Source organism: Pinus tabuliformis, chromosome 3_2 (assembly GCF_031772625.1).
Source record: "Pinus tabuliformis cultivar Carrire ecotype Pingquan chromosome 3_2, CPIR1, whole genome shotgun sequence".
NCBI lineage: Eukaryota > Viridiplantae > Streptophyta > Pinopsida > Pinales > Pinaceae > Pinus > Pinus tabuliformis.
In genome coordinates, this window is record NC_142302.1 from 159,144,360 (window position 1) to 159,171,692 (window position 27,333).

General features: G+C 44.4%; 1 protein-coding gene across 5 annotated transcripts in view; it reads left to right on the top strand.

The window, feature by feature from the left end:
* LOC149180289 (sodium-dependent phosphate transport protein 1, chloroplastic-like) overlaps positions 1-27,333 on the top strand; it is a 614,698-nt gene that overhangs the window by 490,091 nt on the left and 97,274 nt on the right. For all 5 annotated transcript variants that reach the window (XM_089416010.1, XM_089416005.1, XM_089416006.1 and 2 more), the window contains one exon: positions 26,870-27,007. In XM_089416010.1, coding sequence (XP_089272136.1) covers positions 26,870-27,007 — 138 coding nt within the window. The remainder of the gene's footprint in view (positions 1-26,869; positions 27,008-27,333) is intronic.

The window sequence follows — 27,333 nt, forward strand, 5'->3', positions numbered from 1 at the left end:
TGTTTGTTGCAAAGGTATGGCTAAAAACCCCACCTTTAGCGCTTAGTAAATTGTGCAAATTTATATCTAGGCTCCTCAAGAAAAACCCAGAAATGTTTTGACCTGATTTTGAGTTTCCAAAATCGACCCCCAAAAGCCCCACGTTTTCCAATAGTTGTTGAACCAAGCTTTCTGTCAAGCCACTAGCAAAATCCTCCCCAGACACTCCTAAAATGTAGCAATCAACTCCACCAATACTTCCCTTATATTTCCTTGCAAGCAATAGCCCCAATGGCTGAAACTCTATCTCCCACGTATGCCCAATTTCTCTCTTCTGCACTGGCCACAGAGTCTGCAAAATCACTCTTAAATATTGCTGCCACTTTCAGCCCTCAAACTCACCCAATAGCCAACAAATCTATTGAGCCTTCTTCTCCTAATTTCTCCCGGCAATAGCCCTCCAAAAGAATGCTGCAATGACCACACTAGATCCACTAATGTGTCCTTTAGAAATACGCATTGTTGGGGTGAACTGAATACAAATGCTGGAAATATCTCTACAAATCTCCTCTAGATGATAATGGATGAACCTCTCTAGGGTGGCACTTGAAGTCCCCCGAAGAAAGGGTGAGTTCTCTGCTTGGAAAACTCTTACTAAACAACAAGTGCTTCGGCTAAACAGCTTGAGCAACAGAATCAAATTCGATAAGCCAAGAATGCCAAATGAAGTGTGTTGCCTTCCTTTTATAACTTTCGTGGAGCCTTTCTTCCCACATTTTCTTCCTGCCTTTTCTTCCCTCTCATGCATTTTGAACCATTGGCTTAGGGCATATTTCTTATGTGGGCGGTCCCCACATATCATTAACAAAACAAAATAAAATAAATTTAACTTGCCTCTAACTCCTAAGTCTGCTATCAAAAATAAAATGGGCCCCGTCTTCACCAAAATTGGCCCCCAAAATGTACAAATAAATCTTGTTCCAAAATAATTTAAGAAGGGAAATTATAGTCCTCCCTACCAAAAATTGCTTGTCCTCAAGCAATGCTTAAACAAGTGCCCTCTCTAACTATTAATCACCACTGTAACCACCAATAATACTAGGGTGCCAAATGTACCATTGAGTCATCCCCAATCTCAGCACTGTCCCGACATAAAGGAATCCCTCGATACCAGGCTCCCAAGCCATCCTAACCAATGTGAATCGCACTTTGCTCCACTCGCTATCCTACCAGATATAGGTACCAAAAGCCCTCTGCATACTAGCAATAAGTAGAGGATCATGATAATGTAAGAGTCTACCCAACTCCCCATGAAATTTCCCTACTGAGTAGTCCATCTCATGCACTACAAGAGTAAACTCCTGAAGATGCAATCCAATCCTGGTGGGATTGAACCCTCATCTACTTGGGCCTCCCCTGATCTCCTCTTGTCGATCACCCTGCCACACTGGTGAAGTTCCCCACACCATCAACGAATCACTAAAACCAAATGGAAGATCTGGATGACCCTCCCCTGTAGAAACCAGCTCACCTCTATGGGTAGCTAAACTGCTCAACCCTGTTATGCCAGAATCCTTTGCCCGTCGCAAAAGGAACCTATCTTGCTCGCATCATGAGACTCTGGTCATGACTAACTACCTAGCATGCTCGTACCAGAGCCTTGTCTCCCGTAACTCTTAGCCATAATCTATGCAATGATCGAGGCTAGGCCAATCTTGCCAAAGCAACTCAACAGTGTTGGCGCCTATCACTCCATGGCTAGCCCCAATCCTAAGCAACAATCTGCCTCGTCCTATGGTGAGGGCTTTGGTGATTCCCCATGTGTCTATGTGTGAATGAATCAGTCTTCCTATTATCCCGACCATGCTCACCGAGGAGTGGAGTATCCCACCAATCCACTGGATCCCTAGATGCCATAACCATACTGGAGGTCCATAACCCCCAATCCTCTCTGCTTGTTGTTGTGATATGCTGCTAGTTGTTGGGACCCCTCTATGCCCTATCTCTACCTCCCGTAGGTATCCAATAGGTAGGTACCAAGCATCAAGAACTTGTGCTGCAAATATCCAACTGCTCTGTGCCTGTCAAATCACACAGCGAGATCTGTTATCCCAGCTCCTGATGATGTCCCTAGGTACTGCTGGAAGCCTAGGCATCATCCTGTCAACAAGGAGTACCGTCCTCTGCACCTCATGCTCACCTAACGCCTTGAGTTGTCCAGCTGAAAAAGCACCATGTAACTCACTCTCGATCACCTCCCAAAGTGTGAGCCTAGGGGTGGAACACATGCTACCTCGACAATCAACCATGCCATCCCTAAGAATGTAACTATCATGCCCCTTCTCAAATACATTTTTAATAAGGTGTTGCTACACAATTTTGCACAATTTTGGCTAAGGAAAAGAACCCAGTGTTTTCGACTTAGGGACTTAGGAGGAAATTCGACTTTATTTGGCTGCTAGTGGAATGTGGGGGCCACCCACATGTGAATTCGAACTGGGCCATTCGAATGGCTTGGAGGGAAGTCGAATAGCTGGATGGAGGGGCCCACATGAGGCAAGGAAGGCCCAAGGAGTTAAAAGGAGGAGGAAGCTCTCATTTGGATTCATTCTTACACCTTGCAAACAAAAATTACTTGATTGTTCGCTTTGTTGTTTAGCTGAGTCAACCGGCTGTTTAGCCATGAATCTCTCAAGCAGGAGATTCAACCTTTCCTTGGGGGACCTTCCGTGCCCGCCCTAGGGAGGTAGTTCCATAAGCATTTCAGGAGATCTGAGAGTGTGTTACAGCACTACCATTCAGCCACAAACAGGGAGTGTGTATTTTTGGCTAGTTGGAGAATACACAGGAGGAGTTGGAGCCAACATTGATCAAACATTTGCCGGGAGAGTCGGAGGATTGGGAGAGCAGCAGGAGGCCAACATTTCTTGTGAGTTTTGGAGCCACCAGAGCCAGCGTTCCAACAGTTCGAGTTTTTGGGCTTGGGGACAGCGCAAAGGGCCAGTCCAGCGTTTTCGTGAAGCTTAGGAGCAGGTGCTACAAGTCGGAAGCCCATCCGGGAAGTTAGGGGATTTATAGTAGGGGTCAGCCCAACACTTTGGGACTATTTCCAAGAGGATTTACAGGCAGCGTCCAACAGGCCGAGTTTTGCAGTTGCAGCTGAAGTTGGGCTTCTTGGGGGTCAAATTTTAGAAGTCTAAACCAACTAAATTCGTTCATGGTTTTTTTCGGGTTTAGGCCAAGGAGTCTGGGGTTAAAAGCTCATAATTTTCTGAGCACAGGAAGTGGACTTTCCAACCATTCGAACTTAGCAGAAAAGGCAGTTTTCTGGGCAGCGTAGTGTATATTGGTGCAACAGTTGGAACAGTCATCAGTTCAGCCATTTCTCACCTGGGTTTGGTCATGCTTGTCCACTGAGACAAGCCCAAGTGCACCATTATGTTATCCATTGTATTTTTCCCTCAAAGAAGTAATAAAATGGCTCATCAGTTCTTTATTTGCAGCATTTTCATGGGTGTTTAATGTGTATTTCGTTTTTATATTTTTCTGCACAGATTATTTTCTTTTCATCACTTGTATTCCTATTTAGGAACATTACAGCGGTATCAGAGCCTAGTTCTTGGCTCAATTGTGGGGATTGTCTCCTATGAGAGAAGGGGACCAGCAGAACATCACATACTTAAGGCAAAGGTACCAGAGCAGAGAAAGAGAGTTGGAGATTACTCCAGACATGGAGGATAGAGGGAAAGTAGTGGTAGAAGATGAGGACATGGTGGAACCCAAAAGCAGGGAAGAGATGGCTTTCGACAGCCTCCTGAGAGCCCTGAATGACTTAGCCAAGGGTCAGAAAGATACGCTGGAAGAGATAAAGCTGCAAAATAAAGAGAGGACCACTCCTAGAGGGTTTTTGTTTGGGGAAACTTCTGGAGCTTCTCAGCCATTCGATCACCCCTCACTAGCAACGCAACACCCATTAGCTAGTGGGCCAAATCTTGCCACACAACCTTCTTTTGTACCATTGGCATAAATCGAACTTGCAAGGGGTGAAGGCCCCATTCAGATGGGAGACTATTTTAGAGAGTTGCAGTTTATGGATGCAGACTTCAGGGAAGCACTCTCTTTCAGAGATTTATGCAAGCTCAAGCAAAGTGAGAAGAACAAGGGTTATGGAGGACAGGGAACCTAGAACTATGAGTTGCAAAGGACCAAAGGGAGGATGTACTTCCCTACTTTCGATGGCACTGCCGAGTGCACAACTAGGGCTTGGGTTGAGAAGATGGACACCTACTTCCAACTCAACCGAATGACAGAACAGGAAGCCATCAAGATGGCCATGCTGCACATGGAGGGGGAATCCCACGACTGGTGGTTTCATGGCTTTGCCACCCTAGGGCATGCCAATGTGGCTTCTTATGAGGACTTCACCAGGAAAGTGGTGGAGCGTTTTGACCAGAGAGATCCAGAGCCCTATTTCAAAGCGCTGACCCAACTCCGCTAAATAGCAACTCGGAGCAGTGCATCTCAGTTTTAGTGAGTATCAGTGATGGTTCTAGATCTATCAGAGGCTAGGATGGTGTACACCTTCATTGAGGGCTTACTTGAGCCCCTACGTGGACTGGCACGCAGACCCTCCACGCTGCAGGAGCCAGTTTTGCGCACCAGAGATCTACAGGGGGTCATCCCCAAGACTAGAGCGCTCTTTCCCGCACGAACCCCTTTTCCACAGAAGGGGCATGAGACTAGGCCTCCACCTCAGAGGACCACATAGGGGCGGGGGCAGCTAGATGATGAGACGCAAAAGGACCTCAGGAGAAGGAAGTTGTGCTTCACATGCAGGGAGCCCGAGGCACCAGGCCATCGGTGCACTGCCGGCAGAGCACACTATATTGAGGTTTTTTCAGACAGTGACCAGGAGGACGAGGTGGAGCAGGAGTGTGGTGTGGGAGATGGTGAGAGTTCGATAGATAGAGGTCCACCACCACCACCTCCACAAGGAGGGGCATCCCTTGCCCCATCCGGGGGAGTCCTTGCTTCTTTATGCAGGATTCCCAAATTTTTGACATTGAGGATCAGAGGTACCGTATAGAGGCATAAGGTTTGAGTCCTAGTTGATAGTGGGGCTACCCACAACTTCATAGATACCCAGTTGGTTCAAAGGAGAGACCTCACCACAGCTGAGTTTGAGGGCTTTTCAGTCCTACTACCAGGTGACCGCACCATACATTGCACTCGATATGTGCCTGCCTTGACAGTAGTTATGGGGAACTACTCGATGATGAACCATTTCTTTGTGGTCGATGTGCTAGACACCAACATGGTGATGGGTGTCCAGTGGATGTATTCCCTTGGGCGAGTCACGACAGATTGGAGGAAGCCAGAGATGGAGTTCATTGGGCCGGATGGAAAACCGGTAGTTCGGAGAGGCATGCAATCCTATCCACCTCAGACAGTCTTAGCCCACAGGATGGAGGCAGATCTGTGACATGGGGACATTGCATGAGCAGTAGAGCTGAGGATTTCACAGGTTGGGGGACAAGCCCAGCCACCACCACCAGACATATGGGCTTTACTGGACAGATACGCAGTTGTGTTTGGGGAAAAACCACTAGGGCAGCCACTAGACAGGGGATTCAAGCACACTAATGAGTTGGAGTCAGGTGTGCAGGCAATGATCCGTTGAATTGTGGTAGCATCGGATGTGCTCTAGCCATGAAAATTGGTGGAGAGGCTAAGGCACATAAGATCTCCAAGACCCAGAAATGGTTTGGGGAAATTCTACCCATCTGGAGAGATTAAAATAATTAATATTTTTAATGGGGTTCCTAAGTCTAAACTTAGGAAAATTAAAATATTAATGGGTATTAATATAAAACTAGGTGAGAATGTTCTAAATGACATGGATCAAGCCAAATCTAATCTTAGCCATTGATTAGGGACTTAATCTCGGCCGTTGAAGACTCAACAGGAAAAGTATAAGAGGAGGCTTGAGGGTCTATTGGAGATACACCAAATTGATAAGTCAATTCGATTTTCTGGAGTGGGGTTTGCTGAGATAATCGAACCACTGATCTGTTGCAGCGAGGGGAAGTTCGGCACGAGGCCGAGAATACATAGAAGAGAGGCAGAGATGGTGCAAGAGAGACAGCGCAAAGCCTAAGAAGGTTTACGCAGAGGCGGCAGGGAGCTACGCAAACGTAGCTGGGAGCTATGCAAACGTAGCTGGGAGCTACGCAGAGGCTGAAGAGGCCAGCGTGGGTGACGCAGAGGATCTCAGGGCTGACACAGAGGCTTCAGTAGCTACGCAAAGGCTAGCACAGCTGACGCCGGGCCAAGGGGCAGCGCCGAGAGAATTTTCGTGGGGCAGACTGAGTGTTGGTGAGTCGGGAAGGCTAACGCAATCCCTGCAGAGTGATGTAGAGAAGCTTGGAGTAGCTTTTGCTATCCAGCTAAGGAGTTGCCATTGTTGGTGTGGGATCGTTCATCTGGTGATTGATCAGCCGGAATATCTGTCTCCGAGGAGAGGTACTACTGTCGAGGGCATTCTCTATTGGGTGAGCCATTTCTGTCACCCTAAATGTATTCAGAAACTGCATAGTAATAAAACCCTCATATCTGCTACACCGGTTTTCCCGCATTGGGTATTTTCAAGGATGATTGTTGAAAAAATACTAGTGTGCCTTGTGTGTTTGTCTCAGTTATTTAAGTTGTTGATCTGTATATGAGTTAACGCTGCATTTGTGTTTATTTCAGTATTTATATTTATAAATAACTTGTTAATGGAATAAACAAGTAGGAGAAATTAAACCAGATAATGCAGTAGAGATTTCTAACGTGTCAGACTTAGAAATTTCAACATGATCACCACCTCTTATAGGCATCCCAAGGCCTATAAGGATGAGATAGAGAAGACCATTTAGGAGCTGTTAGCATTGGGCCATATCAGGCCAAGTTCCAGTCCCTTCGCTTCTTCAGTAGTACTGGTGAAGAAGAAGGATGGAACCCTTCGTATGTGCATTGACTACCGGGCCCTCAACCAGAAGACATTGAAGAACCGGTACCCCATTCCCCGCATAGATGAGTTGATGGATGAGCTTAGAGGAGCCAAGTACTTATCTAAGATCGATTTGCGTTTAGGGTACCACCATATCAGGGTGATGGATCAGGATATCCCTAAGACAACTTTCCGGTGCCACTATGGGCACTTCGAGTTCCTGGTCATGCCATTTGGGCTGACCAATGCTCCGACCACTTTCCAGTCATGCATGAACCATGTCTTTCGGGGATAGTTGAGGAGGTTTGTGTTGGTTTTCTTCGATGACATTCTGATTTACAACCAGACGTGGGAGGAGCATCTCCAACACTTGGGGGAGGTACTAGACATCCTTGAGGAGCAACAGTTTTATGCCAAACTATCCATGTGCGATTTTGGCTTGATAGAGATGCTCTACCTAGGGCATATCATCAGTGTTGATGGGATGAAGTTCCATGAGGAGAAGATACAAGCCATCCGAGATTGGTCAGTACCGGGAGATGTGATTGTGTTGAGGGGTTTCTTGGGCATTTGCACCTACTACAGGAAATTTGTCAAGGGGTTCTCACAGCTGGCAGCACCCTTGACCGATTTGACCAAGAGAGGGTCTTTCTCATGGACTGATGGAGCACAGGTTCCCTTTGATCTCCTCAAGGAGGTGATGAGCAGTTGCCCAGTCTTGGCACTTCTAGATTTTTTTGAGCCTTTCACCGTTGAGTGTGATGCATCCGAGGTGGGAGTTGGAGCAGTTTTGTCACAAGATGGGCATCCCATTGCTTTCGAGAGTCGGAAGCTCCTACCACATGAGTTGTCATATTCCATATATGACAAACAGATGTTGGCCATCATGCATGCATTGGCCAAGTTTCAACAGTACTTGTTGGGCAACAGGTTTCAAGTGAACACTGATCACAACAGTCTTTGTCACTTCATGGGGTAGCAGGGCCTCAATGACAGGCAACAGAGATGGATAACATGGTGCAGGCCTATGACTTCGACATAGAGTATGTGCGGGGAAACACAATGTGGTGGCCGATGCTCTATCTCGGAGACCAGTTGGTTTATCCCTCATGATCATCTGCCATGGTTGGAAGGATCAACTATTGGTGGAGTACTCCAAAGATAGGAGGGAATTGTAATGATCCTTAATAGGAATACAAGTGATAACAAGCAAATAATACATGCAGCAAATTACAGAAACGAAATATTCAGCAAACACCTATATTAATGCTGCAAATGGAGAACTTCTGAGCCATTTTATTATATTTCTGCAAGTCAAATACAATAGATGATGGAATGGTGCACCTCGGCTTGTTTGAAAGGACAAGTAGGACCAAACCTAGGTAGGAAAATGGCTAAGCTGAAGGTTGCCCGTACACTGCCCAGAAAGTTGAAACCACTGCTCAATTGAAGTTAGAATGGCTGGAAGGTGCATTGAAACTACCCAAAAATTTATATGCTTTCACAAAAACCCAGAAATGGTTTGTCCTGATTTGGACTTCCCAAAATCGACCCCCAAAGGCATTCTTCAATCCTTAGTAATTCTACACTGTCTCCTGCATAGATACGGCTTAAAACCCCACCTCCGGTGCTCAAAAAAATTTGAATCTTTATATTTGGATCCTTGTCAAAGACCCAAAAAAACCCAGAGAGAATTTTTGCTAGTTTAGATTTCTGATTTTCAACCCCCTTAGAGCCTCACCTCAGCTCTAGCTGCCAATTTCGGCTTGCTGGAAACTGCTTGTAAATCCACCTGAAAACTTCTCCAAAATGTTGAGTTCACCCGTGCTATCCAATCCCTGACTCCCCGGATGATCTCTTGGCCCAACTCAGCTGCTCCCAAGTACCACAAAAATCTGTTATGTGGCCTTTGCGTTGTCCCCAAGCGCAACAGTTCGAATTGCTGGAATGTTGGCTCAGCTAGCTGTACCAGCACGAACGCTGGTCTAATGCCACTACCTAAGCTCCCCAACTCCCGGACAAGCAATTAGATCTCTGCTTGCCTCAATCTCCCTCTGCATGTTTCCTCGCTGCCTAGAAATACACACTCCTTGCTCTGTGTTTGTTGGTGGTGCTATGTCACTTGCCTCGGAACTCCTGAAATCCTTGTAGAACTGCCTCTCTAGGGCGGGCATGGACGGTCCCCCGAAGTAAAGGTTGAATCTCTCGCTTGAGATATTTGTGGCGAAACAGTGGGTTGACTCAGCTAAACAACAGAGTGAATAGTCAAGTGATTTTGTTTGCAAGATGTATGAATGAATCTAAATGAGAGCTCTCTCCTCTTCTTATCTTTGTGGGCCTTGCTTGCCTCATGTGAGCCCCTCCATCAAGCGATTTGAATTCCCTCCAAACCATTCGAATGGCCTAGTTCGAATTCCCACGTGGGTGGCCCCCACCTTCCACTAGCAACCAAATTAAGTCGAATTTCCTCCTAAGTCCCTAAGTCGAAAATGTTGGGTTCTTTCCCTTAGCCAAAATTGTGCAAAAATGTGTGGAAACACCCTGTTACAAATGTGTTTGAGAAGGGACATGACAGTCCTCCCCTCCCAAATGTTGCTTGCCCTCAAGCAACCTCAAAGCTAGGTGCTCCAAAATGTGCTCACCCTCCCAGGTGGCATCCTCATCCGGCAAGCTCCTCCAATGCACCAAAAATCGTCGATGTAAGGCGGAGAAAGAAGTCGAGGAGGATGACAATTGTGCCATGATTGCTCATGTGCCACTTGAGAAGAAGAGGGGAAACATTGAGCTGTAGTCAGGAGGACTACAAGTGATGAGGAGCAAGATCCTTGAGGTACCCAACCTCTTGGATTATACCTTTCTACGGGAACCCCATAGAGGAGTAGCAGGACTGGCGAATGTCAATAGAGACAGATGCAGATGGAGTGGCAGAGAGTGCTACAGTGCAAGAGTCCAGGGACAACGCGAGGCTAGCAGGTTGCAACAGTGTGAGAGGCACGGGAGTATTGCACCAGTGCAGGATGGTACAGTGAAGTGGGCAATAGTGAGAGATGCAGGGAGTTGTTGCAGCAGCTCAAAGGTTAGTAGAGGGAGCACTTGTTAGTGGTAGAGGGAGCTTCAACATCGGGAGTGTTTCTAGCCTGACAGGGATGTCAGAAGTTGGGTGGATCAATTACTTACTTCTCAGTAACTAAGTTGTAGTGCAGTAGTTAGCAGTGGCAGTGCTATGGGCAGCATGATGTAGCATGATGAGAGGGGATGTAGTGCGGACGCAGTGCTGGGAGGATGGACCAGCAGCAACATGGATGCAGAGGGAGTTGTCGTACGGATGCAACAGTGGCAGTGGCAGGGCCATGGGCAGTAGTACAGGTTGCAGCAGTGTAGAGGATGTTGGGCGAGGAAGCCTAGCATCAGCACAGGGACCGATGCGGGATAATCAAAGTGATGCTCAGTGTGGAGTATACTAGAGCACAGTCCTCGCTAACAGGGAGTGTTGATTTTGGGTAGCATCGGATGTGCTCTAGCCATGAAAATTGGTGGAGAGGCTAAATCATATGAGATCTCCAAGACCCAGAAATGGTTTGGGCAGATTCTAACCGGTTTGGGAGATATTAAAATAATTAATATTTTTAATGGAGTTCTAGGTTTAAACTTATGAAAAATAAAATATTAATGGTTATTGATATAAAACTGGGTTAGAAGGTTCCAAAAGTCATGGATCAAGCCAAATCTAATCTTAGCCATTGATTAGAGATTTAATCTCGGTCGTTGATGTACCAACGAGAAAAGTATAAGAGGAGGCTTGAGGGTTAGTTGGATAACACACCAGAGTGATTAGTCATTCTATTCTCTAGAGCGGGGTTTGCTAAGAGAGATAGAATCAGTGATCAACACTGAGGGCAGTGAATACATAGCAGCGAGGCAGAGTTGGTACCAGAGAGACAGTGCAGAGCCGGGAAAGGTTGATGCAGAGGTAACTAGGAGCTGCGCAGAGCTAGGAGAGGCCAGCATGTGTGATGCAGAGGGTCTAAGGGCTGATGCAGAAGCTCCAAAAGTTGGCGCAGGGCAAAGAGGCAGCACTGGGAGGATTTCATGGGACAAACTGGGAACTGGTGAGCTGGGTAGGGTGACATAGTCCCTATCAGAGTGACGCAGAGCAGTGGGAGCTGCAATTGTTGCTGTGGGATCATTCATTCGGTGATTAATCAACCGGAATATATGTCTCCGAGGATAGGTATTTGTTAAATTTGGACAACTAGGTCCAAACTCCATGTTCTGATGCTCAGATTAAGAGGCTAATATTTTTGTTGGATTCCTCTTACTGAGAGGTGTAAAATCCATATAAAAATAGTCTTAATCCGATGAGCAGAACTTATATTGTGAATTTATTATTCTTAATAAATTATATGTGCAAGGTCAGCCAGTTTTGTAATGTAGGCTCACATGCCCAACAGATGTGTCACACACCCTCATTGATGGATATATATACAGGAAAAGTTGGAGAGAATTTTAAGACAACTCAACTCACATCTTCCTCTCTCATCTTAGAGAGTACGCTACCTGGAGGACGAATTTCAGCCACACGTGGGAAGGACGAAGAGGACAGACCGTACGGATTTTCTGCTGCTAGGGTTTCGCAGAAAGTTTGACCAGCGTTGACTTTGGTCAACGCTTGGTCCAATCAAGCTGAAAATTGGTGGAAAGTTCGATTTTTGAAGGCCGTACTATCTGGCACAAAAATCGAGGTCAAAGGGTTGACCGTTTTGCTGCTGCGTTGACTTTTGTAGAATTGACTTGGGTTGACTCATCTACTAGTTGGAGGGATCTTGTGACACATCTGGGCTGGCTGACCAAAGGAGACTTTGCTGGTTGAAGCATCCTGTTGACCGTCAAAACGAACACACACATTTTTCTTGTTTCTGATTTGTCTTCTGTAAGATCTGCTTCTATGTTCTATCTGCATTTTGTTTAACTACTTGTATGATTGCTGTGAGGAAAGTGAAATTGCTCTTAGCATAGAACATCTACAAAACTTTACATGGTATCGGAGCTGAGGAGAAGACAAACTCTATCTATAGCAATCATCATCAAAGGAAATGGATTCCACTAAGCTTGAATTCAGGGAGAATGACAAGCTGACTGGAAGTGATGACTTCCATGCCTGGAAGATGTTATTAGATCTCAAATTGGAAGATCATGATCTCCTAGATCATGTGACAGGGAAGATTCAAGAACCCCCATCAAATGCCTCTGCTGCTGTTAGAAACAAGTATAAGAAGGGAGAAATCAGAGCAAAGCTGCTGATCAGGGAATCCATAAATAAGAGTCTGGTTGCCTACATATCTGAACTAGGCACATCCAAGGAGATGTATGACAAACTGATACTTATGTTCCAAGTAAACAATGTGAACCAAGTGCTATTCCTCAAGAACAAGTTGAAGAATATGAAGAAGGGTCGAGACGAGTCTATTCAAACTTTCTTTATGAAGTTGACCGAAACCAGGAACAATCTGCTAGCTATTGGGGAGACAATAGCTGATCGTGAGATGGTTCTCACCGCACTTGGAGGACTTTCATATGAATGGCAAGTATTCACAACTACCATTCTCAACAATAATACCATCCCTAACTTTGATGAGCTTCTGTCTAGATGTATGCAAGAAGAAACAAGGATGAAGGAATTTGATAATGAAAGAAATGCTGCCTATGTTGCTCATTCCCGAAAGAAGAACTCTGGTGGTTCTAAGGACAAAGGAAGGACTAAGACTCAAGAGAAGAAGGGTAAATGTTTCACCTGCCATAGGACTGGACACTATGCTAGAGAATGCCCCTTCAAGAAGAATTCTCCCGATAGTGACGACAACAACAACAACCGAAGGAATGGGAATCGAAGAAATGACAAATCCAAAGGAAAGAGGAAGGCTCACTTTGAAGGAAACAATCCACCTTCTAAAAAGACCAGAAATACCAGGTATGAGGAGTCTAATGTTGTTGATAAAAGAAATGAGTATATTCTAATATCTGCTCTCTCAGCTGCATCTCCGCCCGACACTATGGATGTCTGGCTAATCGATAGTGGTGCCTCAAGACACATCACCGGATTCAAGGAAGCACTTTCTGACATGGTTGAAAAGGATACTGATTTAGAAATTATCCTTGGGGATAATGCCACTTATCCTGTGAAAGGGACCGGGACTGTGACCCTCCACTTGTCTCAAGGACAAGTCCTCCGTCTACAAGATGTACTCTATGTACCCAAATTGAAGAAGAACCTTGTGTCTGTATCTGCCATGGAAGACAAAGGATTCAATGTAACTTTCTCTGATGGAAAGGTACTCATGTGGAAGAAGAGCTTCAAGGAAGCTATCTCAATTGGTTTTAGAGTTGGTACACTCTACCATGTTGGAGGGAGTCCGTTGGGAGCTATGACTTGTGATACTATCCGTCAAACCGAACTATGGCACCGAAGATTTGGACACCTTCATTACAAGGCTCTCCCCGAAGCAAGGAAGGTGGTGACAGGGATGCCTGATTTTGGAAATAATCATGAAGGTGTATGTAAGGGCTGTGCTGAAGGAAAACATACAAGGGGACCTTTCCCCTCAAGTGTCACAAAGACATCTGAGATATTGCAACTGGTCCATTCTGATCTTTCCGGTATGTTGCCTGTAACATCCCTGGGGGGATATTCTTACTATATGACATTTACTGATGACTTCTCTCGCAAAACCTGGATATACTTCTTGAAGAAGAAGGATGAGGCTTTCATGTGGTTCCGTACCTTCAAAGCCTTGGTGGAAAATATGACCGGAAAGAAGATCAAAATTTTGAGGACTGACAATGGCACTAAATATGAGTCAAATGAGTTCAAAGACTTTTGCAGAGAAGCCGGCATTAAGAGGGAGTCTACCACTGCATATACTCCCGAGCAGAATGGTGTTGCTGAACGCAAGAATAGGACTATTGTGGAAGCTGCCCGTGCCATGCTATGTGACCAGGGTCTACCAAAGTTTCTGTGGGGAGAAGCTGCAAATACTGCTGTGTACATTCAAAACCGATGCCCTCACTCCGCTTTGGACTCCAAAACTCCCGAAGAGGTTTTCTCTGGTAAGAAACCTGATGTCTCACATTTTAGAATTTTTGGATGTCCTGTCTATTTTCATGTGCCGAAAGAAAAGAGAAGTAAGCTGGATGCTACTGGAAAGAAAGGAATGTTTGTGGGCTACAGTGAGACTTCTAAGGCATATAGAGTCTATGTACCTAGTCAAAGGGAAGTAGAGATAAGCCATGATGTCACTTTTGACGAAGATGCTTCCCTGAAGAAAGTAGTAGATCTTCCTAGATCTTAAGAAAATCATGAAGAAAGACCTGGAAATCTGGAAGAACCCCAGGATGAGACTATGCCTGATGTTGAAGGGCCTATGGACCCTATTGATCCTTCCCCTTCTCTAGGAAAGAGGCCATCATGGCTCAGGGACACCCTCGAAGATGCTAAGGGTCATGCTGCCCCAAGGGGGACATTCCGAGAAAGCAAGAAGCCGTGTAGATACCAAAGGTATCTAGCTGCCATGAGTTCTATTATACAATCTGAACCTGGATCTTTTGAGGAAGCCATCAAGCATCAAGTCTAGAAGGATGCTATGCATGAAGAATATGAGGCTATTATGAAGAATGATGTCTGGGATGTGGTCCCGAGACCGAAGGACAAATCTGTTGTCACCTCTAAATGGCTCTACAAGATTAAACATGGACCTGATGGGAGTGCTGAAAAGTTTAAGGCAAGATTTGTTGCCCGTGGCTTCTCTCAAAAGGAAGGAATTGACTATGACGATATATTTGCACCTGTGGCACGATATACCACCATCCGATCCATCATAGCCCTTGCTGCTACGCAAGGATGGAGTCTTCATCAGATGGATGTCAAGACCGCTTTTCTGCATGGTGCAATAAAGGAAGAGGTGTATGTAGAACAACCTCTGGGATTTGAAGTTCTAGATCGAGACACTTATGTCTGCAGGTTGAAGAAAGCCCTCTATGGGTTAAAGCAAGCACCCAGAGCTTGGTATGAGAGGATGGATAGTTACTTGATGAAGCTGGGCTTCACTCGAAGCAATGCTGATCCAAACCTTTACTTTAAGGTTGTGGAAGGAAAGCCTCTCATTCTAGTGCTATATGTGGACGACCTTTTCCTGACAGGTGATGACCCTCTCATTCATCAATGTAAGAGGGAGCTTGCTGCTGAGTTCGAGATGAAAGACCTAGGACTGATGCACTATTTCCTAGGCCTGGAGGTCTGGCAGAGACCTGGAGAGATTTTCCTTTCTCAAGGAAAATATATTGTGAAACTTCTGGAAAGATTTGGGATGGTGGACTGTAAGTCCGTGTCGACACCAATGGAACTCAACTTTAAGAAGTTGAGTGGCAGCGCTGCAGGGCCTATCTTGGCCAATCCTACTGAGTATCGTCAACTCATAGGAGCTTTGATGTTCTTAGTGAACACCCGTCCGGACATATGTTTTGCAGTGAATACTTTGAGTCAACAGATGGTTGAGCCTCATCATTTTCACTGGGTTGGTGCCAAAAATCTTTTGAGATATCTTCGGGGCACGATAAACCATGGGCTGAGATACACTGCCGGGAGTGTGATACTCCGTGGATATACTGATGCCGATTGGGCTGGCAGTGTGGTGGATCGTAAGAGCACATCTGGATGCTGTTTCAATCTTGGTTCTGCTTCGATCTCATGGATGAGCAGGAAGCAGAAGTCGGTGGCTTTGAGCACCGCGGAGGCCGAATACATTGCTGCTAGTATGGCCTGTTGTGAAGCAGTTTGGTTGAGGAAGCTCTTTAGTGAGCTGTTCCATCATGTGCTAGATACCACTGTGATACTCTGTGATAATCAGAGTGGGATTCGTATGACTGAGAATCCTGTGTTCCACGACCGATCCAAGCATATTGATATCAGGTACCACTTTATCCGGGATATGGTACAGCGAGGCGCCGTAAGGCTCGATCATATAGGAACTGATGAGCAGGTCGCGGATATTCTCACTAAGCCCCTGGGGAAGGTCAAGTTCCTAACCTTCCGTGAGAGTCTTGGTGTCGTGGAAAGACCCTATGATGTGGGTCCTGTTGGACGATGAGCTCTGGGAGCTCTGGGGGGCTTTGGGGATAGCTTCTCGGAGCTATAAGCACTCATAATGCTTTTGCCCCACCCTTGTGATTATTGAGTTGGTTCGCCACTCATTTATCTGTGCCCCGTATGCATCCTACCCATTGAGTTCAGGGCTCATGGGAAGTACCTCTCATTTGGCCAATGAGGTGTGGAAAAGTTAGAGACTATTAGCAAAGACTGATGGACGCATCAGAGATTGCCGTACTCTCTATCTAGGATGGCATGGTCCAACCACTTGATCTGGGATCAAGATTTGTGAGGTCTGGGACCTCTGGACTGACTATGTCAGTCGGGGAATGATGTCTTTGTGACTGACCCACTTCTGTTCTGAAATAAAGAAGCCAGCAAAGCAAGTTTCGGCGGGATGACTCACGATGTTGATTGCACTAATAAATGGAGTTCTCCCTAGTTGAGAGGGAGTGTTAAATTTGGACAACTAGGTCCAAACTCCATGTTCTGATGCTCAGATTAAGAGGCTAATATTTTTGTTGGATTCCTCTTACTGAGAGGTGTAAAATCCATATAAAAATAGTCTTAATCCGATGAGCAGAACTTATATTGTGAATTTATTATTCTTAATAAATTATATGTGCAAGGTCAGCCAGTTTTGTAATGTAGGCTCACATGCCCAACAGATGTGTCACACACCCTCATTGATGGATATATATACAGGAAAAGTTGGAGAGAATTTTAAGACAACTCAACTCACATCTTCCTCTCTCATCTTAGAGAGTACGCTACCTGGAGGACGAATTTCAGCCACACGTGGGAAGGACGAAGAGGACAGACCGTACGGATTTTCTGCTGCTAGGGTTTCTGCTGCAAGGGTTTCGCAGAAAGTTTGACCAGCGTTGACTTTGGTCAACGCTTGGTCCAATCAAGCTGAAAATTGGTGGAAAGTTCGATTTTTGAAGGCCGTACTATCTGGCACAAAAATCGAGGTCATAGGGTTGACCATTTTGCTGCTGCGTTGACTTTTAGCTTGCTGCCCCTGCGTTGACTTTTCAGGACAGCGTTGACTTTTGTAGAATTGACTTGGGTTGACTCATCTACTAGTTGGAGGGATCTTGTGACACATCTGGGCTGGCTGACCAAAGGAGACTTTGCTGGTTGAAGCATCCTGTTGACCGCCGAAACGAACACACACATTTTTCTTGTTTCTGATTTGTCTTCTGTAAGATCTGCTTCTATGTTCTATCTGCATTTTGCTTAACTACTTGTATGATTGCTGTGAGGAAAGTGAAATTGCTCTTAGCATAGAACATCTACAAAACTTTACAGTATTACTGCCGAGGGCATTCTCTATTGGGTGAGCCATTTCTGGCACCCTGGTTGTATTCTGAAAACTGCATAATAATAAAACCCTCTAAATAGCAGCATCGGTTTTCCCGCATTGGGTTTTTCCAGGGACATTGGTCCAAAAATAACAGTGTCGCTTGTGTGCTTGTTTTCTTTAGTTGATGATCTATAGATGTTGATACTGTACTTGTGTTTATTTTTAGTATTTACATGGTAAATAACTCATTAAGTAATTAAACAAGTAGGAAGAAATAAACCAGATAGTACAGGAAGAATTTCTAATGGTTTAAACTTCGAAATTCCAACATCCAACCGCCTAGCCTGCTCCATTGGGTACCAGCTCAGTACCTCTCGCCACCAAATCCCAACTGTAGAATCCCCTGTGGAAGAAACAAGCCCTCCAAGCTGATGCAGTGTCATACTCAGCTCATGTCGCTTAGTCCTGCTAACTTGACCATCCCCTAGGGTATGTCTAGACAACGTTGCCTCCCTCAATCCAATGCATAAGGGTAGGCTAATAACGTTGTAGATCTCGTCAATGTGCCTCTAAAATGAACTGTGCTAAAATCCCAACGTGCGGTCTCTATGTTGCCCCTCATCAATGGCTAGCCCAAAGGATGGTTGCACATCCTCCTCCATCATGGACTCAATATGAGCCTCCAACTGCTCCTCCATAGACATTCCAACACGCAAGACATGCTCGCCAGTCAGCTACAGGTGACTGTCGTCTAGTAACTCTAGCATAGATCTAGATGCCTTTGTACCTATCGGCTCCTCATCAATGGTGGAGATGTCTCCCGACACCTCATCAACCTGTGGTACGCTACTATCATCTGAGTACTCAGTCACAACCCCGGATACCTCATCAATGGATACCTTAACAACGGATGGCACCTCGTTAATGGAAGGCCCTGTGGGTGTGTGCTCTACTCTCTCCCCCATGGTGTTAACTAGAGTTATCAAAGGAATCTCCAACTGTTGATTTGGGGTAGCATCAGATGTGCTCTAGCCATGAAAATTGGTGGAGGGCTAAAGCACATGAGATCTCCAAGACCCAGAAATAGTTTGGGAAGATTCTAACCGGTTTGGGAGATATTAAAATAATTAATATTTTTAATGGAGTTCCTAAGTCTAAACTTAGGAAAAATAAAATATTAATGGGTATTAATATAAAACTGGGTTAGAATAGTCCAAAATTCATGGATCAAGCCAAATCTAATCTTAGCTGTTGATTAGAGATTTAATCTTAGCCGTTGATGGACCAACGAGAAAAGTATAAGAGGAGGCTTGAGGGTTAGTTCGAGGACGCACAAGAGAGATCAAGAACTCGAATTTCTAGAGCAGGATTTGCTGAGGAAATTAAGTGAGTGGTCTGAGTTGCAGCTGAGGGGCAGTGAATACATAGCAGAGAGGTAGAGTTAGTACTGGGAGAATCAGCGCAGAAGCTGGGAGAGGTTGACGCAAATCCACGCAGAGGCAACCAAGAGCTGTGCAAAGCCAGTGCGGGCCAGCGTGTGAGACGCAGAGGCTCCAGAGGCTGACGCAGAGCCCAGAGAGGTTGACGCTGGGCTAGAGAGGTTGACGCTAGGCCAGAGAGGTTGACGCAAGACCTAGAGGCAGCACTGGGAGATTTTTCGTGGGACAAACTGGGAGCTGGAGAGCCAGATAGGTTGACGCAGTCCCTATTAGAGTGACGCAGAGCAGCAGAAGCTGCAATTGTTGCTATGGGATCGTTCATCCGATGATTAATTAGCGGGAATATCTATCTCCGAGGAGAGGTACTATTGGGAGATTTTTCGTGGGACAAACTGGGAGCTGGAGAGCCAGATAGGTTGACGCAGTCCCTATCAGAGTGACGCAGAGCAGCAGAAGCTGCAATTGTTGATATGGCATCGTTCATCCGATGATTAATTAGCGGGAATATCTATCTCCAAGGAGATGTACTACTGCTGAGGGCATTCTCTGTTGGGTGAGCCATTTCTGGCACCCTAGTTGTATTCTGAAAACTACATAATAATAACACCCTCTGAATAGTTGCACCGACTTTCCCGCATTGGGATTTTCCGGGGACATTAGTCCAAAAACAACAATGTCACTTGTGTGCTTGTTTACTTTTAGTTGATGATCTGTATGTGTTGATACTGTGCTTGTATTTATTTTCAGTATTTACATGGTAAATAACTTGTTAAGTAATTGAACAAGTAGGAAGAAATAAATCAGATAGCACAGGAAGGGGTGATGCAGAGAGCCTATGTCATCAGTTAGAGCCAGGAGGAGGATCAACGTTGAGGTAGAGAGGAGCAGACCTGACCTACGCAGTGCCCAGTCATCTTTCTTAGTCGGGAAGGATCAACGTTGTGGCCAGGAGGTGCAGATTTTGCCGGTGTCGGTATTGCGCAGAGCCTAGAGGCTCAGACCTTCAGATTGCTGAGGCATAGGAGCCTGTGGGTGAGTTGCGGAGTGAAGCTGGTGGGGCACTATAGTCAGAATAGTACCTAATAGGGCAAGACCAAGGAGGAGGGAGTTGCTGCCGAGGATTTCTAGCCAAGAAATCCGGATCAGTGGTGAAGTTGCACAAACGATCGGAGTGGGGCATCTCGACATTGGCAGAGGGGTTTCCAGAAGGAAATTGAGGCTCAGAGGGAGTCAAACCAAGAAATTCCAGACTGGAAGTTGAGAGACTTAGCAAGGGTCGATTAGAGGACTTCCAGGAGGGAAGTAGAGAGACTCAAAAGAGTCGAAAGAGGAGCAGCGAAATGGCAGTGAATGGGCTGAGAGATCAGGATAGACTGGATGGAGCTTCCAACTTCGTAGTTTGGAAGGCCAAGATCTTGTCCATTCTAGACAAGTATCGCATCAAGCACTTCAACTTGAAAACGACAGCGATCCCAGTTTACCCAGCTGAAAATGAGAAATACGAAGAGGCAACGGCCAGGGCTAAGTTCATCATCCTTGACAGGGTTAAGGATCATGTGGTACCACATATTGCCAAAAAGGCTACGACAAATGAGATGTGGGATGCCCTGAAGAAGTTGTATCAGCATACTTCTGTGCAGAGGAAGATGCTTCTAGAAAATTAATTACGGTCATACCAGATGCAGAGGGGAGAGTAGATAGATATCTTCCTCGGGCGATTGACAGAGATTGGGACCAGCGAACTTCCATAGGGGCCACGCCGGATGAGGAGATGTTGGCGAGGATCGTATTGAACGCAGTCTCAGAGGAATGGGAGGTATTTGTCCAGAGCTTACTGGGCAGGTCGAACCTTCCAGATTGGGAGGAACTATGGGCGACTCTTCGTCAAGAAGAGATCAGACGACTAACCAATGTAGGGAGTAGCAGTAAGGAGGTCAGAATCAAGAAAGAGGAAGAGGAGGATGCTGCTCTAGCATCTACAGGAAAGCAGGAAAAACAGAAGAAGGACCTCTCCAAGGTCAAGTGCTTCCACCGTGGGGAACTAGGTCACTATGCGAACCAATGTCCAAGGAAGAAGAGAAAGGGAGAGGCTTCTGAGACCAAGGCAGCGCCAACGAGGGTGGAGAAAGAAGTGGAGATAGATGACGACTGTGCCATGAGTTCTCATGCGCTACTCGAGAGGAAGTGGGGAGACATCGAGCTGTAGTCAGATGGATTACAAGCGATGAGGGGCAGGATCCTTGAGGTACCCAACCTCTTGGATTATACCTTGCTACAAGAACCCCAAAGAGGAGTAGCAGGACTGACAGATGTCGATAGAGACGAATCTGGATGGAGCAACAAAGAGTGCTACAGTGTAGGAATCCCGGGATAGCATGAGGCAACAGTGCGACATGCATGGACTTGTTGCAGTAGTGTAGAGGTCAGTAGAGGGAGCACTTGTCAACGACAGAGGGAGCTTCAGCATCGAGAGTGTTTCTAGCCTAACAGAGATGTCAAAGTTGGGAGGATCAGTTACTTCCTTCTTAGTAGCTAGGTTGCAGTGCAACAGTTAGTAGTGGCAGTGCTATGGGCAGCACGATGCAGCGTGAGGAGAAGGAGATGCAGTGCAGATGCAGCAGTGGTAGTGGCAGGGCCATGGGCAGCAACACGAATGCAGAGGGAGCTACCGTACAGATGCAGCAGTGGCAGTGGCAGGGCCATGGGCAGCAGTACAGGATGCAGTAGTGCAGAGGATGTGGGCAGGGAGGCGTAGGATCAGCACAGGTACCGGTGCTAGATAATTAGAGTAATGCTCAGCGAGGAGTATTACTAGAGCACAATCCTCGCTAAGAGGAAGCCTTGATTTGGGGTGGCATTTAATGTGATCTAGCCATGAAAATTGGTGGAGAGGCTAAAGCACACGAGATCTCTAAGACCCAGAAATGGTTTGGGCAAATTCTAACTGGTTTGGGAGATATTAAAATAATTAATATTTTTAATGGAGTTCCCCACTTGGGAAAAATAAAATATTAATGCGTATTAATATAAAACTGGGTTAGAATGGTCCAAAAGTCATGGATCAAGCCAAATTTAGTCTTAGCCATTGATTAGAGATTTAATCTCAGTTGTTGATGGACCAAACGGAGAGAGTCGAGATTAGTGTGACGGTCCCTTCTTTGAGTTCCTTGCCACCAACCACACCTTGTGGGGTTGAAGGATTTTCTCACTGACTTGTAGGTAGGTGTAGGCAGCAGAGTCAACAGGGCCCACATGGGGAAAAGGGAGGCCCACGAAGTCATAAGGAGGAAGAGATCCTCGCTTGGGGATGGATTCATACTTGCATATTGAAATCACTTGACTATTTGCTCAAGTTGTTTAGCCAAGTTAACTAGCTTCTTAGCCACAAATCTCTCAAGCAGGAGATTCAACCTTAGCTTCGGGGGACTACGAGTGCCACCCTAGGAAGGCATTTTCCGACCACCTTGAGGAGCATCACGGAAGATTCATAGCCAACACACTCAGCCACAAACCAGCAGTGCATATTTCTGGGCCAGCAGAGAAGGGAACACGCAGTTGTGATCAGAGCTTTATTGGGCCAGCACTTGTTGGAGAAACTTGCAGAGTTCAAGGATATCAGAAGGTCAGCCTTGGGGAGGAGTTTTGGAGCTGGTGGATGCAGCAATTGGGCAGTTTGAAACCCAACCTTGGAGAACTACGCAGAGGACCAGATTGGGCATCACGTGGGCATTGAGGGAGAGAGCCACAACACCAGGATCACATCCAGGAAGGAAGGAAATTCATAAGGGATCACATCCTGGTGATTTGAGGCAGTTTTGGAGAGCTTTCCCAACATCACTCAGACAGGCCGAGTTTGTTAGCTTGAGCAGGAGGACGTGCTCCTTGGGGGGCGAATTTCAGGAGTTTGAACTAGGCCAAGCCCTTCCTGGGTTTTGGTGGGTTTTTGCTGAGGATCAGGGAGCTAAAGTTTCGTAATTTTCTGAGCACGGGAAGCAGTGATTCCAACATTTCCTTTCCAACAAACAACAGTTTATGGGCAGCGTAGATCAGTTTCTAGAGCAGCAGTTGGGCAGCCCTCAGACAATTATTTGCTCACCTAGGTTTTGTCACGCTTGTCCTTGGAGACAAGCCCAGGTGCACCATTCCATTCACTGTTGTATTTGTCCATGATGATTTAATAAAATGTCTCAGAAGTTCTCTATTTCCAACGTTTTCATGGGTGTATGATGATTGTTTCTCATTTCTGATTGTTGGTTTGTCTGCTTGCTTTGTTTGTCACTTAATTTCCTAGTTAGGAACATTACAACTTCAAGCTGATTTTGGGGACGCGTTCAGTGAGAAATGGGGACAAGTTTCTCTTGCTATAGAGGGTCGAAGTTTTGAACCTAACTGAGGTCGGGTTTACCAGTTTTGAGGGCCGAGTTTGCTGTAGCTTGTGGCCAAGTTTTGCTGGTTGTTGGATCAAGTTCCTCACTGTGGGAAAGAGGTCCAGTTTTCCCTCTTATTATTGGCTGATCTTACCACGTCAAGGGCTGAACTTATTATTCTATGCTGGCCGAATACCTTTTATTATGGCTGAGAAGTAGAACTGTGTATCAACAAAAGGGGGCCAAGTTCAGTGTTTTCTAAGAGCCAAGTCTATCCTGGTATGTTGAACATGAGTTGGAGGAGACCATAGTTTAGAGGTTGAGGGTATATCAAGTGCATAGAGATTATATTGGCCACAAAAACCATGGGTTCATCATTGTTGGACTGACCATTGTTGGATAACGTGTTTTTGTACCCAATGTTATCAGAACCTGACCGAAACTGGTAAAAGAATCAGACCAAAAAACCGGTCAACCAAAAACACATAAAATATTCAAATTTTAAAGAAAAATATATATATATATATATATATATATATATATATATATTCATGTGCATCCGTATGAATCCAAACCATCTATACACAAATAAGCAGAAGTTCTCATTTATATAGCATGTAAGGATGCACATAACCAAAATAACACCAAGTGCAATCCATCTCTGAATCAAAAATACATCAAAAAATAGGCCCTAGATGGCCTCTAGCCTCCAAAGAATATCATGCTACTATAGATACCTACATATCATCGAAATATTTGCCTATATTGGGATCTTCATCATCAATATCACCCTCTAAGCATTAAAATAAGATAGAAAATGCTTAGCATGTCAATTCAAGATTTTGTTTGAGTGATGGGTACATTTTTAGTAGGATCATGATAGAGGAGTTTGACAACCAATGGCACTAACATCAAGGTACATAGAGGGCTTGGTGCTCTTGATTAAATAGTAGTTCCATACCCTCGTACAAGACAAAATCCATTGGAATGTTGCAATTCCTCCAAACCTGAAATCCTGAAAAACTGTGAAGTCTACTTTATTTTGAGTGAGATCTAAAATTCTACTTTCTCCATATGAAATCCAATGAGTTTGGAACCACTCTCAAACATCCTGAGTCATTTCATGGTAATGTTAAAAATTTAAGTAAAAGGATTTTCATCTTTTTACTTCAAGAATTTAACATTAACATGAATGACATAGCAATAGAAGGGCCATAGGCTTGAATATTGGGCACCTACTGTGGGCCAATAGCCAACTAAGAGAAAAAATAAAAATAAAAGCAGCAAAATAAGCCTCACGTGCTGCATTGTACGCAGCTTTACCAATTGGACCGGTTCAAAATAGTTGAGGAGGCCAGTTCGAACCAGTTTTGCCCTCCAACCAGTCAGAACGGCCAGTTCAGACCAGTTCTGATAACACTGGTTGTACCTGTATATCATTTACTGGAGGTTCCTGGGTATTTGGAGGTGAAATATATATAAATTATGTCTCTGCTGGAAAGTGCTTTGTATTGTTGATATTATTATTCTAACGAGTGGCCTTCACACATAGTCATATCTCTTTCATCTGCTCAATGCTATTTCTCAGTTTGTTCCTCTCTTATTGGCTGGAATTGTATTATCAGTGGTATGTGTGCCTTTTAATTTAAATGCAAAGTGGGTATTCGCTGTCTTGAAGTTTTGTTATCATGTGAGTGTGGTACTGTCCATGTTGTATTGAAGTTTCATTTTGGCATATGTGATCACTGTACATGTTCATTTGGAAACAAATCTCAAAAAGTCACCTACAACACCTTGTTTGCAAAATGTTAGTTAAAATACCACAGTGAACTTGACAAGACCGTAAAAACAGGTGTAAAAACAGTAAAGGAGATTTTATGCTGAACCTGTAATTATGTTCCTGAACTCTTACAAAATTAATTAATAGATTATCTAACAGAACTGTTGAGGGTACCTACCTGTGCCCTTGCGGTTGATGATGACTCCAACTCCCTGCTTCGGTTACCAAAAGACCGAATCCACCCAGCCAAACTGAGCAGAACCTGGCTGCTCAATCCAGTAAGCTTCTTAGTAGAAGCCGACTGTTCCCCCGTGCCCAGAACCTCAGAACAACTCAGGCTCTTCCTGTGGATGATTTCCGTAGATGATGTTCCTCCTCCTTCAGATTTTCTTCCCTCCGTCCCCCGTAAACTTCTGCTTGGTGGCCTTTATCTGATTTCTTGGCGGTGGCCGCTCTTCCACCAGCAGGCCACCGCTTAGTCTCCTGGTGACACCCTCCCATGTCACGTATCACCTTCTCTTATCTCTTTTATGGTCACGTATAAATATATATATATATATATACTTTATGATTTAATAAATGGCATTTCTATATGTTTTTATTAAAGTACTTTATTTTTAAATATTAAAATTATAACATTGTTTTAAGTACCCTTTTAATTAATTTCATATATATATTTTAATCATTTTATTAATTTATTAATATAATTTTTATTAATAATCTGAGATATATAATTTATTAGCCCTCTTTTAATATTTACCCATACATTACGCAATATGGGTGTTGATGGATGAGTAGAACCTCTATTCGAAGAAGTGTCATGGTATTTAGTACTTATAGTTAATTTAGTATATAAATACTAGTGCGGTGTATGCGACACATGCATATGTAGCTATCCTATGCATGCATCGTATGCCTGCTATTATTCTTGCATTCTCTATATTTAAAGATAGGTTGTTACAGAACCACACCATATAAACCCAAAATTTTCGTGGGTATTCAAAGATATTCCGGGAGTGGTATCTTACAGAAAACCGCAGAGCTTCAGCATGCATTCACTGATACTTACCATTGCCCCTAACTACCTAGCACACACGTAATGTGTCTAGCACCATGTGTTGATCACTCCAGTTTAAAAAAAAAATATTATCAACCCATATTTCTACTCTTCTTTGTGCATCTTCTTCTAAAAATTCTATACTTTTTCCATCCCAGATCGTTATTTATAAGATGAACTATGTTTCTGTCGTTGACATTTTGTGTTGACAGAATTTTGATTACATACATAAATGAACAAGAGGATGGATATAGAAACGTCTGGCTACTATTTATATGGCATACATGTAATTCCACCAAATTATTTTGTCAGAAGACTATAATTAAAAAGGGGTCTATCTATTCTTTGGAAAAATGGTACTTGATCCTTTCAGCAGAAACACTGTTCTCTTTTCACTTACATTAAATATACATGTTAAAATTATTTTCTTCGATTGGAGAGTGATCATTCCTTTGTTTTACACCCTAAGTCTTACTATTTAACATAATATCTTCAGCGCATGTCATCCATATAGGTTCTCAAGTTTCTTTTGTAACGGGACCTTTAGCTGCCTATTTGGCGAATGTTCTAAATCCATGTTCTTAGAGGCACATATCATATTTTGTTTCCTGTTGATAGTTTTGGTTTGGTCTCATCTTCATGTGATTGTTGATGATTTTTCATTTTTGAAACTACTGGACTTTGAATATTTTCAGTTCATGATTCTATGCATTTCTTTTGGTTTAATGTAGTTTGCATTTGTATTTTCTAAGTATGAGACCAGAAGAACTTACATTGAGTAAATATTATTCATTGGTATTGGTAACAGGTTTTGAAGCTCAACCTCACTGAGTCTGGACTCTTCTGTGTTCTTCCCTGGCTTACTATGGCTGTGTCTGCTAATCTAGGAGGATGGATTGCCGATACACTAGTCAAAAGAGGCACATCAATTACAATTGTTCGCAAGGTAAGTGATCTTATTGAATATACACAAAATACTTATTTTTTTATGATTATCTTGCATCTGCCATTGGTCTTTATTTAGGACTACATGGAAATATAGCTATTTGGTTGGCACTTTAGTGATTTCTTATTCAAATGTTGTAGAGATACTTTTCTTTTCCTAGTATCTTGACTTGACCTGGAGTCATACCAATAACTTGGAGGAATATTCATGATGAAAAGCAAATAAGAACTGACATGATTCCTGTATAATTATTTTCATTAATATTACATGGTTAGATATAGCAGTGACTTCCACCAATGGGGGTCCTATGTGATGTTTCCACTTAG